The 12,934-nt window shown below is 33.9% G+C and overlaps 1 protein-coding gene across 1 annotated transcript; it reads left to right on the top strand.

Annotated features, from left to right (window-relative positions):
• The first annotated feature begins 691 nt into the window (after positions 1-691).
• Positions 692-1,612, top strand: LOC105774954 (repetitive proline-rich cell wall protein 2). The gene has a single exon (XM_012597516.2). The coding sequence runs from the start codon at positions 723-725 to the stop codon at positions 1,458-1,460; it is 738 nt and encodes a 245-aa protein (XP_012452970.1). The 5' UTR covers positions 692-722; the 3' UTR covers positions 1,461-1,612.
• Positions 1,613-12,934: the final 11,322 nt, after the last annotated feature.

Raw genomic sequence — 12,934 nt, 5'->3', positions numbered from 1 at the left:
CGATTCAGCTTTAAATTTAATTTAATCATAATGTAATTATTAAATATTGCAAGTAAAAAAAAAGAAAATAGTAAACTATCCCGTTAGTCACTCTAAATAGTGGTTGTTTTATTTTGATCACTCTAATTTTTTTTATCAAATTGATCACTCAATAACTACAAAATTAACTGTACATTTTCACATATTATTTTAGGGTGACTAAATTAAGAACTATCCTCATTGAAAGTGACTAATGGATAAATTTTTCTTAATTTTAGAGTGATTAAATGACAATGCATAGTCAACATTAATGGCGGAATTATCAATTCTTTTTTTGAACTGATAAAATTAATAAAAGAATTTTTGAAAAACTGAGAAGGAAAGATAACTAACACCTCATAGTTATCAATCGAATTTGGTTATAATTATCGTATGGAAATGAATTACTTAGAAGTAGGGGCAAACCTAGCCTCTAAGGAGGAGAGACAAATAAAGCTGGTAAAGTCACACTTGTATATATTGTTTAATGATGAATAGAGCCTCGTATCCATAGTAAAAAAATTCAACTAAGTGGGACCTAAAAGAACCTACCAACATTTATGTATTAATAAAAAAATTTACTAAACTTTAGCCGACTACTTCAAAAACTGTGGAAAAAACAAGTGAAATATTGACACCAAGACTCATTTACCACTATAAAAGGTCCACTTCCCATTGCACCATCTAAAGACAAGAATTCAGTGATGGCTTTCACATACTTGCTAGTATTGTTCCTTGGAGTTGTGGCTGTCACCACTCCCTCCTTCGGTACCTACGAGACACCCAGCTATGGAAAACAACCAAAGAAGCCAGAACCTAAGTCACCCAAGCCTCCTGTGCATGAACTTCCAAAGAAGCCTCCAACATATGACCCTAAGCCACCAGTCCATAAACTTCCAAAAAAAGAGAAACTAGAACACAAGCCACCATCAGATGAACTTCCAAATAAGCCTCCAATGTATAAACCTACGCCATCAATCCATGAACCTCCAAAGAAGCCTCCAATGTATAAACCTAAACCACCAGTCCACGAATTTCCAAAGAAGCCACCGATTCATGAACCTAAACCACCAAAGCCAGCAGTTCACGAACCTCCAAAGAAAGAGAAACCAGAACACAAGCCACCGATATATGAACCTCCAAAGAAGCCACCAATCCATGAACCTCCAAAGAAGCCTCCAGCATATAAACCTAAACCACCAGTCCATGAACCTCCAAAGAAAGAGAAGTCAAAACCCAAATCACCCGTACATGAACCTCCAAAGAAGCCACCGATGCATGAATTTAAACCACCAAAGCCACCAATCCACGAACCTCCAAAGAAAGAGAAACCAGAACCCAAGCCACCAGTTTATGAACCTCCAAAAAAACCACCTTATGGTCACTATCCAGGACACCCTCCATTGGAGAAGCTCCCCTCACCTAGCCATCTGAAGAACTGAGCCACTTCTATGGCTATGTAGATAGATCAGTACTTACAAATAAGAGTGGCGGCCAGCTAGTTTCATTTTCTTGTATGCCATTGTTATCATGTAATGTTTTCTTTATATGTTAATCCTCTTGTTGTTGAATGAGCATATTCTGGTTCAGTTTATATGTGAAATGCTAAATAGAATTCTCATTGATATGTGTTTTTTTGGCCATTAAAAAGGACATTGGGTTGAACTCAATGTCGAAACCTTTTTGGAAATCAACTTTTATTTAAAAAGAGAAAATTGAGTCGCCATTGATTCTTTTCATTAGGTGTAATCGGGTCACCTCAAAATTTAATCATCTTAATTAAAGATCAGATTTTACTAAAACGATAATTTTTAGCCTACGAAATCCAAGAATACGGGTTCGGGAGTCGGTTACGTATGAGGAAGGATTAGCACCCTCATAATGCCCAAAAATGTTACCTTGTTGGTTACTTGATGTTTTGATATCTAAAATTGAAAATTCAAAGTAAATTCAAAATACAATCCTTCTGTTCATGATTTTTTTTATTAAAATATCGCATACCTAAATTAATCTTCAGGAAAATGCCTTATTTCAAGTTAATCGAGAAGCAAAGATCATGCCTTGTAAGTTAGGACATGATGCTTTAAATCCTAGATCATTACTTAAATTTTGGTATTTTTTTTTTATTTTCAAAAGGGATATTCAATTACTTCAGTTTTAGAAAGAGGCCATACTCCATAAGTTAGGAGCACGGCTCCCCTAATTCCAAAAAACAACGAACATTGCCTTGGTTTTCAAACATTTATCATTCATTAGGTAAATGAATGCAACTCTTTTTTTTTTAAAAACGGTATGCTTTTTAATTTATCTAGGCCTAATAAAAATTGATGAATATGTTTTAGCACAATACATGGTATGGATGTTGGCAAAATAAAATAATATAGTAGCGGGTAAAAAGAAATGATGATATTAAAATGATAGACAAATAAATAAATGAACAAATGAGCAAATAAATAAAAGATAAAATAAAATGTTATGCTAGTGAGTAATAATAATGCAACCATAATGATAAAAATGTCAATTTATAATAATAATAGAGATAATCAAAATATTAGTATGAATAAAATAAAAATAATGATAAAACATTAAAAATACATAAAAGGGAATTTAAATAACATAAATTTTAATGTTTAAAAAGGTAAGGAAATAATAAAATAAAATAAAATATAAAAAAGTCCATAAAGGGTAAAATAAGATAAAAAAAGGATTGAATTGAAATTCAAATGAAATTAAAATTGAAAATTATAAAGAAAAACGAAACAAACAAATAAATTAAGGCCTAAAATAAAAACACGAAAGTAAACAGGGACCAAATGGGTAATTATTACAAGCCATGGGACACGTGTTGTTCCCCATGTCCACGATGGTCAAGTGACTAAATTGCTCAAAAAACAAAACAAAAGGGAAAAAATAAAAGCAAAAATACTAAGCTATAGGACAAAATTGAAAAATAGTAAAAAAGCGGAAGGGCTAAAGCAACAATTAAACCCTCCCTTTAAAAAACGCTCGGACCTTAAGGGAATTCGGGTCAGGTCATCGAGTCAGTCTTTAAAATGACATCGTTTTAGGGCGTTTAGGGCCTGGATGAAACAACGTCGTTTTAACAAATCTATATAAATTAAAAATATTAAAAATATCATTTCAATCCTATTTTTTAAAAAAATCCTTCCTTTCTTTTTCTCTCAAGTCAATCCCTTGTTCGGCCAAGGGCCGTCGCGTGTCCGTCGCGGCCACCAGTCGTCAGCGACGTCGACTGCCGTCTCCGATGGTCGAACCCCCACCAAAAAAAAACTTTTTAGACCCTCTCTTCGAATAGAACATAGATCTGGTGTTTACATCCCCAGAAACCTAACCAACACTCGGCCGGAGGAAAAGAAACTGAAAGATTTCAACCTTTTCCAATGAGGCCCTTGACGGAACCCTAAGGGGTTCCTGGCTTCTCGAGTCGAAGGAAAGGGATCCACGACGGCGGCGACGATGGCGGTTTTCAAGTAAGGCTTCTTTCCCTTTTTTTTTTTTTTTGCTTTGAGAGTAAGAGATAAAAATGCTACCTTTTTAATTATTTTCTTATTCGATTTTTTTATATTTTGATAGCTTGTGGCCGAATACAATCTATTGTTATGGCTTTTATAGTCATATATTACATATTGTTTATTCTTTTTTTTTATATATATTCTTGCTATTTCTATTGTTTTTGCTTCTGTCCTCTTTCGTTCTCTTTGCAAGTATCCCTGGCAGTCAACGACGACGATGGGAGTCGTGCCTTACCATTTCGGTGCAAATTTTTTTGTTCAGAGTTTGATTTTTAATTATTTTCTTTTAAGATTATGAGATTTCTAGTGACATAATAATATTACATACTGTATTTATTAATCTAATAAATGATATTTTGTTTACTAATACTATTTTATCTTTATAATTTATTTTCTGATAATCATATTTAAAAATGTATAAGATTTTCTCACAATATATTTATTGTTATTTTCACATCCTTAATAAAAATATAACAAAATTTAAAAAATATTACACTATTAAATACAATTAATGCGTGAGTAAAAAAACTAATTAGGTTCTACGTTTAAGTTCAAACTGATTGAAAATTAAAATTATTTAAAATCGAATCTTCAAATCCAGATCATTCAAAATCTTCAAAGAATGTACAATATAAAGCAGACGTAGCAATCATTCAAATTCAACCTTGAGCTATCGAAGATGATGCTCTCCATATGAAAGAAAATAAAGAATGATATTCAAAACTTTGAATAAACACGAAAATTAATGGTATCATCATAAATATTTATCCATGTGACTTATAAACGATGTCTTAAGTTGAGAAAATATGTATGATATTTAGCCATTTCTGTTGTCAAACATTGCAAATCAAGGAATCAAAAGTCTGAGAAACTGACATCAATGCTTACATATGATCCTACACTGCCATGTATCTAGAAACTATTATGGAGCTTTAGTAAGAGAGTTTATTAACATTATCAATTTTTTTCAAGTTAGTTTTTTTATTTGATATTTATGATTAGTTTTATTTAAATTCAGAATTAAGTTGGATTGACTTTTTAAACGAAAAGCATTAACTTTTTTTAGTGCTACTTTTTTCACCCACAAAATTTATGTTAAAAACTTTAATATATTTTGGTGACTCCATTGAGGAAGAGTGATTACATTCAGCGAAACATTGGTCATGTTTCTCTTTGAATGTTCACTAGAAATTATGGAAGGTTTTGAAAATTCTGATAATCCAATCCCTTGATATATTCAAGACTTGATGAAGATGATGAAGTCAAATGAGGAAATGATGCAAATGTTGGAGAAGAATAACAAAAAGATGATGGAAACCGTCTCCCAACTCACACCCCCTTCCAACAACATATCCTCCCACATCCAACTGATAAGAAACACTTCTACTAGCATCACTCTTATCCAAAATTGTAATGGAGAAAATACATTCAATGCTTCTTGTAACGCCTCAAAATTTCTAATTCCGTTATTGTGAAAATATGATATAAATATCTGTCAACTTTAGTGGTTATGTGTTCTGGGAGTGTTTGGGAGGTCCCAAGTTCAAGCCTTCGATTGGGAAAATTTTGGTATTTTGAATGAATTAGGTCTTACTCTTGTTCAGTAGGCTTTTATTTGATTTCAGGGAAGGGGATTTTTTTTTTTTTGCTTAGATTTCAGGATAGAGTTGTGCAATAGGGGGATTCTGAGTAGTGGATGTGTAGTGGGAATTAGGGGAGAAGATTAAGGGATTTTCGGGGTTATTGAGATTTTATTTTATTTTTTTCCCATAACCGAATTTTGACTCTCTTTTCCAAAAAAATTTTGCCGTCTATTCTTCTCCCTCTCCTCTTGCCGAAATTCTCTGAGTTTTTCCATCTTTCTCTTCTTTTCATTCTTCTTGATTTTTCCCTAATCCATTTATTTTCCTTTATTTTCGCTCGCGGTTAGTGCTCGCTTAGTTTCAGTAAGTGTTTCTCTTCGTTTCTGTCATGAATCTCTTAACGACTGAAGTGGTAATGTTTTTTCTCTACGATTTGGGTGTTCTCGTCTTAACAATAGTTAAGCAAAGGGTTATCGTTGGTGGTAAGTTGGGTTTCTATTCATTTTTGGTTGTAAATTCGCCTATAAATCAGTTAAATTGATGTTGAGTATCTTGATGATAGGCTTTGGTGTGCTTGGGGACTGTTTTAGCATCAAACAAAACCAGGTGTGTAACCGAAATGCAAAAAAAAAAGGGATTCGGCGAAAAGTTAAAATTGTTTCCTGTTTGGACAGCAGTAGTAGGCTAACTTTGAAACATCGCCATAAATTGTGGAAATCGAATTAGAGGATGAATAAAATATGAAATTAAATATTATTGAGTCTAGTTTCTCATAGAAGAAATGGTGTAAGTAATGGAATTGTAAATCATGAGATATAATAAGTTTTATGAGACAAGCTCAGAATGAATTCGGGTTCCCTTGTTCTGACTTTGGAAAATCATCAAAAATTGGAGAAAAATAATTAGGGGTTAAAATTTACATGTTTAAATTAGTAATGAGTCTGTTTTTAATAGAAATAAATGGAAACCTCATCCAAATTTTTACTAAGAGATAATTAATTTTTAGCAAAGAAGGGACGAAGTTGTCAAACAGCAGAATAGGGGTAAGTTTGAGGATTTTACTGTACTTATTGGCTAAACCAAAAATTTTTAAAATTTTATGGTAGAAAGGTATTTGAGTCTAGTTTCAAAGACATCAAGCAGATCTTAATTCAGAATTCGGTAGCACAAGATATAAATAATTTAGTAACAGTGACTCAAGTAGACAACTTTGAAGGAACATATAAGTAAATAGTGAAAATATATATGAATTATTAACTAGCACGGGTTACATTAAAAATGGATCATGTGGCCAAGGCCAATTTGGGCTGAGTCGGCCACATAGGCTTGTGAGCCCATTTTTCTGAGAAGTTCTGTAAGGTTGCACGAGTCGCCCAAGTCGACTGTAGACCTACTATAGGGTCGGTAAGTTTTACTTAGACCCCTATTTGTGTGATTTGTCCGTCTGCTTTCTATACCAAGCATGACTTATGATATCTGAATGTATGTACTATTAATTTCATAATGGCATGACATATTTTGTATGTTGCATTGCATCGAGGTGGGTTGATGATATTTGGAGGAAGTATCTGAAAGGCTATTAAGCTTGTTATCTGGCAACTCAGCTGCAACCTTCTGATTATGTGCCGCATTTCGGTACAGCATGGTGTGTAGGGATCAGTGGGTTGATTTAATCCCTACATGGTGTGTAGGGTTGGACGAAGATGGTGTGTAGAGGCTGGTGGGTAGGATTCTGATTTAGTGTATCTACATTCTGTATCTAATATGGGCCAAGGCCCTAATGTAATTTTGAGACTGTATCTGAATGGGCTAAGGCCCAAACTAATTCTGTGATGGGCACAGGCCCCAGACTGTATCTAGCTTAATTCTGTTGATTATCTGTATGCATATTTTCTGTGGGGATTACACACTAAGTTTGCAAAAACTCCCCTTTTTCTGTTTAATCTATACAGGTTATCCCTAGACTTGACGGGTCGGTGCAGCGGAGGACTCGACGGTGACCACACGTAAATTTTAGACTGTTTTTCATTAATGCCTAGAATTTATTACTTATTTGGGGTTTTTGATGCATCTTCTAGACTATGGATTGGTTGGGTTTAAATTTTGGACTTTATACTATTTTTTATGGATTTTTTAAAAAAACTGAAACTCCACAAAACACGGTTTTTTTTCTAAAAACTAAGGTTTTTCGTAAATAGAAATGATTTTCCCTAAATTAATTGGTTACAAAAGCTTCCGCTAAGAGACAAGTTTTAAAGAAAATCAACTAGTTTTTTTTTTGAATTAATAGAAGCTAACTTACTGTAACGGTTTTTCAACTCGACAATCTTGTCTTCAAATCCCTTTCCATGTGACATCGCCAAATTTGGCCATAACGTCTAAGCTGGGTTTGGGGTGTTACACTTCTAATCATGTCTTTTCTATGACAATTGGACCAAGACCTTAAACACCAACACACCTACCACCCACACTTTGACTACTTCAATGGGAAACCATGTCACCACTAACTCTCATACTAGAGTTTCTTCCTTGGTGGCACAACCTAATTAAAACCCAGGGTTTTGTCACCAAAGAGGAATTACAAAGGTTGTTAGAAGAAAAAAAACAAAAGCCTTAGCTTCTCTGAGTTTGATATCAAATTGTTATACCCTGTTAGGGTAGTTTCTAAACTGTACCCTAAGGACTACGCTAGTCTTAAATTTAAGTGATTCAATGAAAAGTTTAGTGATGCTCATTAGCATGTAATGAAATTTTTGAGACATTAGGAGTTGTTGAACTAGATGATAACCTAAAATTGAAAGAATTCTCTAAGTCTTTAATAGACAAGTCATATACTTTGTATGTCAACATTACTCCTGGTTCTATAAATTCATGGGGCAAGATGTGTAGGATGTTTGGGGAGAAATTCTTCTCTACTCAAGAGAAGGTTACATTAATTAATTTGGGTAGAGAGAACCAGAGGTCAAGAGAGGATCTTATAGAATATATTCAATGCTTTATAGATAGGGTGTTGGGTATACAAGATGCATATGATGAGGAGTAGTTGGTAAAATTTTGTATACAAGGAATGTTTGATGAGTGCAAAATGCATTTGATAAATTTCCTTATCGACCTTTGCTACTCTTGTAGAAGTTGCAAGGAGAACTAATAATATTGTATGAGGCAGAAGCGCAATAATAGGTCCTCGCAGAGGAATAACCCAACTGTGAATACAATCCAATAAGGAGGAAGGGAAAGGCATTGTGACCTACTTTACATCCTAGAAAGGATGAGCAAAGAAAAAGGCAAGACAATGAAGTTTGCTTTTTACCTTAATTTTGTAATTTTGATTGATAAAGTGAAGGCACTTCTTACAAAATGGATCATATATAGAAATATAAATTTTTCATATATGCTATATCCACCTACTACAGAAGAAAAAGCCAACCCAAGTTATTTCGATTTACAAATAAGGGTAGCCCATTCGCTTATAGACTATAGAAACCTCTGAAAAACTTTTCATCAAAGGATACAAAACAGAGAGATAGTGACTAGGAATGATAGGGTTCAAAACAATCCACTTTTGACTTATCAAAATACAAGGGGGAGAGTGAGCACTAGTAGTCACATTGTATGTGATAAATTCACTCTTTTAAATATTAATATTGAGGATGTAGATGCTGCCACAATGGTCACCTCCTCGATTGTAGATTACCTTATGAAGACACCAAACTTTATGCACTTCTTTGACCAATTGAGATTTTTGGAAGAATCTAGGAAGGAAATGCCATTGTCATTGGTTAAGATAGCATGTGAATAGTATGGTTGATTGGGAAACCTGTGGGGAAGTTGTCCTACGGGTATGAAAATGCAATTGGATTCACGAAGAAATTTTATTGATGATGGATATTTTGTGAACCTTATGCCTTTATCTACTTTGAAGGAAGTAAAGATAAATATGGAGAGTTTGAGGCATTTAATGACCATTACATCTTTTGAAAATAAGGAGATCAATACCTTGGGATAGGTTACTGTAAATTTTAAGATTGGACCTGTCCAAAATCAAACTTACTTTAATTTTATTAACGCAGATGTAACATGCCATATTCTTATTGGGTTAACGTTTTTGTACACCCATAACATCATTCCATCTTCTTGCCACCAATGAATAAAAGGATATTGGAAGGGAAAGAAAATTATCATCCCTACTACTAAGGCACCTTTTGAGTGTAGTTTTTTAAAAATCCAACTAAAAATAGGAAGATTATATGGAAAAGAGAAGTGGTGAAGGAAAGAAGAAGAAACAACGAGGAAGAAAAAGAAAGTAGGGGAATCCAAGTACAAGTGTTAGTTCATACACTCTGGTGAGGGAATGACTATGTATTATTTACGATAGGATGTAGAGTCCAGAGAAATTCCTTCTCTTGGCTCCATACTCAGGGAATCCAAATACAAGTGTTACTTCATACACGCTGGTGAGGGAATGACTATGTATTATTTACGATAGGATGTAGAGTCCAGAGAAATTCCTTCTCTTGGCTCCATACTCAGGGAACCACTTGATGGACAACCATCTTGATTCTAAGTAGAGTTAGCGAGTTAGTGTAGGCACCAAATCAATTACAAGATTAGCAAAAGCCCCATGGTGATGAGTTAGAGGAGATAGATATTTTGGGGGATAGAGAACCAACAAGACCTTTGTTTATAAGTAAGAATCTTATTGAAAAATCAAGGATTTCATTAATTCAGCTTCTGAAATCATTTTCACTGCAACACATCCACTGACAATTTTGTTTTTGTTCGAAGGCTAAAATCTGAAGGAATGTGTACATTGTTGACACCAATTTTTTTTTTGAAAAAAACGGGGTCGACTTAGGTTTTGAAAAATGAAAACGAAAGTGGGAGTCGCCACCAATCTTTTTTGATGAGGTGTGATCGGGTCACCTCGTAAAAAATGGTTATTTTTAATAAACAATTTAATTTTATTAAAACAACGAGTTTGATCCACAAAATTCAGAAAAATGGGTTCGGGAGTCGGTTACGTACGAGGAAGGATTAGCACCCTCGTAACGCCCAAAATTGGTACCTAGTTGATTAGCTAATGTCTTAATGTTGAAAATTGAAAACTTTGAATAATTTTAAAAATACGATCCTTGTGTTAAAATGTTGAAAATTCTCGATAAAAGAAGCATATTTCACGTTAATCAAGAAAGAGAATCATATCCAGTAAGTTAGGACATGATGTCTCGAATTCTCGATACGCGAATAAAAATGCTTATTTAAAATATTAGGCTATCTCGGATTTAAAAGGGAGATCACGACAAGTGAGTTAGGACGCGTTTTTTTCAAATCCCGAGATCATTTAAAACTTGAGTTTGAAAAGATTCGTGTATTTAGATATTGTGAAAATCGAAACCCAGTAAGTTATGGTATGACCTTCTCGAATCTTAACACGAGATGCTATTAATAAATTTTGACATATCGAGTAAAATAAAATACGGAGTCGTAATAAAAGAATGTGAAAGCAAATTACATTTGTTGTTATACATGGAAAAATCACATTGAATACGAAAGTATAAAAATGATACTGACGATTGCAACTAATATGAAATAAATAAAAGTACAAATTGACAACATGCAAAATAACAACATATATAAACGAATAAAATTAAAACATTCGCTTCCAGATAATAATGAAAATGAAAATAAATAAATAATCAATACAATTAAAAATGTAAAAATATATATATATATATGAAAATAAAATGTAAAAAGCAGATGTAGATACATATATAAATTATACAAGTATATGTATACGTGTAAGTTATGAAAATACGCATGTGGGTATACATGTATATACGTATTGTAGAAACATAGGCATATAAATATGAAAACTTAAAATGGGTATATAAATACAGACATGCATCAATTATAGAATAGATAATAATATAACCATGTATATATATTATTAAATATTAAACGTGCATATACATATGAAAATAAAAGTGCACATAAATGCATATGTTATGAAATGTATGTACGCATGAATATTATAAAGTATATAAAAAACGTGTATGCATATATATAAAAAATATACATAAGTATATATACATATATATTTTGAAAATAAAACTAAAATAATAATAAAACTCGCTAATATACTAACAAAGCAGTAACGAATAGATATAAGGAAGATGAAACTAATAATAATTAATAGTAATAATAATAATAATAATAACACTAAAATAATTAGTTAAACAATAAAATTGCTAAAAAAAAGGGACTAAACCGGAATAAAAACAAAATTAATGGGCGAATTCAAAATAAAAAGGACGAAAAGGACTAAAATGCAACACGCGCCGAAAGAGGGGGGACCGTAATGGTAAATAGACCAAAGCCCCCAAAACGCAGTGCTGCAGTGGACTGAAGTGAAACAAAAGTAAAATTTTCGGGCTAAATTAAAATAAAAGATAATAATGAAAAAGGGGCCAGATTGCAACGTGCTGCAAAATCAGGAGGATTGCGCGTGCAATTATTCCCTCCGAGACTAAAGCGCGCGGATCTGGCCATGCGCGGGTCGGGTCATCGGGTCAGTGCCAATACGGCAACATTTTGGAGCCACTGAGGCAAGGCCCAAACGATACCGTTTTATGCCTAGCATGAATGCCCTATTAACCTATTCAGCAACCCCTTTTCATTTTAAAACAAAAGTAAAAAACAAAGGAAACCCTAGGCCCTCTCATGGCTGCGCCGCTCTGCTCATCGATCCATCAAACGGATCTTCGAACCCCTGCTCAAGCTCCGACGGCGACAGAGAGAACAGGGGATTCGACGACGGCTCTAATCAGGTATGGGTTCTCATCACCCCCTCTTTCTCTTTTATTTTATATATGTACTTATATATACGAATAATAATAAAACAGAAAAGAAAGAAAAACAATAAGAACAAAATGGAAAAGGAAAAAAGAAAACCTTTTTCTTTTTGTATTGATTTCGTTTCTTTGATACAGTATGCGGGTTTTTTTTTGTTTACAGATTCTTAAATTGTCCTTTATAGCCGAAAATAAAAAAGAAAATAAAATCAAAATCAAAATCAAAAGAAATCTGTCCTTTTTCATTTGTTGTCGATTTCTGCTCTTTTTGTTTGTTTGTCGTTCTTGCAGTACTGACGTCTGCAGCAGCATGGCGATGTGTGAAGGTCATGCGGAGGTGCGGACGTGGCGTGCAGGGGCATGGCTCGTGGGGCACGTGAGGCCGAGGGAAAGTGGCGGCTGAAGCTGAAAGCTATTTGAAGGCTAGGGTTTCAACTTGAATCTGGCCGTGTAAATCAGGTTAGGGTATTAGCTTTTTCGGGTTGTTTGGGCATTCGGGCTAGGTCTTTTGATTTAGTGGGCTCGGTTAAATTTAAGTTTGGTTGTAATTTTGGGCTGATTTGGGCTAGGTGTAATTGGGCCATTCGGGTTTAGTCTTCTGAGCATATGCATTTGGGCCTATTTAGATTTAGGCCTGCTGATGTACAAAACTGGACTATGTTATTGGTTTTTTTTGGACTTTTAATTTTGGTTTTGGTTTATTATTATTTTATATTTTTTGTTTACTTATTTTTGATTTGGGTAGGGCAGATTGGGCCTATTACAACTGCCCCTCTTTGCTCATTGTCGTGTGACGGGAATGAAGCAAAGACTAAAAAAGGCCAATTTGCCCAGTCGTGCTGGACTTTGGTAGTTCTTTTTCTTCAAATAGTCTCATTCCATTTTACTGCATCTTAAGAGGTATAGGAATTGGTGCTTCGATCCACTCCACTGCAATGTCGGGGAGATA

The sequence above is a fragment of the Gossypium raimondii genome, chromosome 10, assembly GCF_025698545.1.
Source record: "Gossypium raimondii isolate GPD5lz chromosome 10, ASM2569854v1, whole genome shotgun sequence".
Classification (NCBI taxonomy): Eukaryota; Viridiplantae; Streptophyta; class Magnoliopsida; order Malvales; family Malvaceae; genus Gossypium; species Gossypium raimondii.
The sequence above is the reverse complement of the archived record's forward strand: the minus strand, read 5'-3'. Positions and strand labels throughout refer to the sequence as shown.

Coding starts and splice junctions, on each gene's coding strand:
- LOC105774954 (XM_012597516.2), top strand. CDS start 723: ATGGCTTTCACATACTTGCTAGTATTGTTCCTTGGAGTTGTGGCTGTC.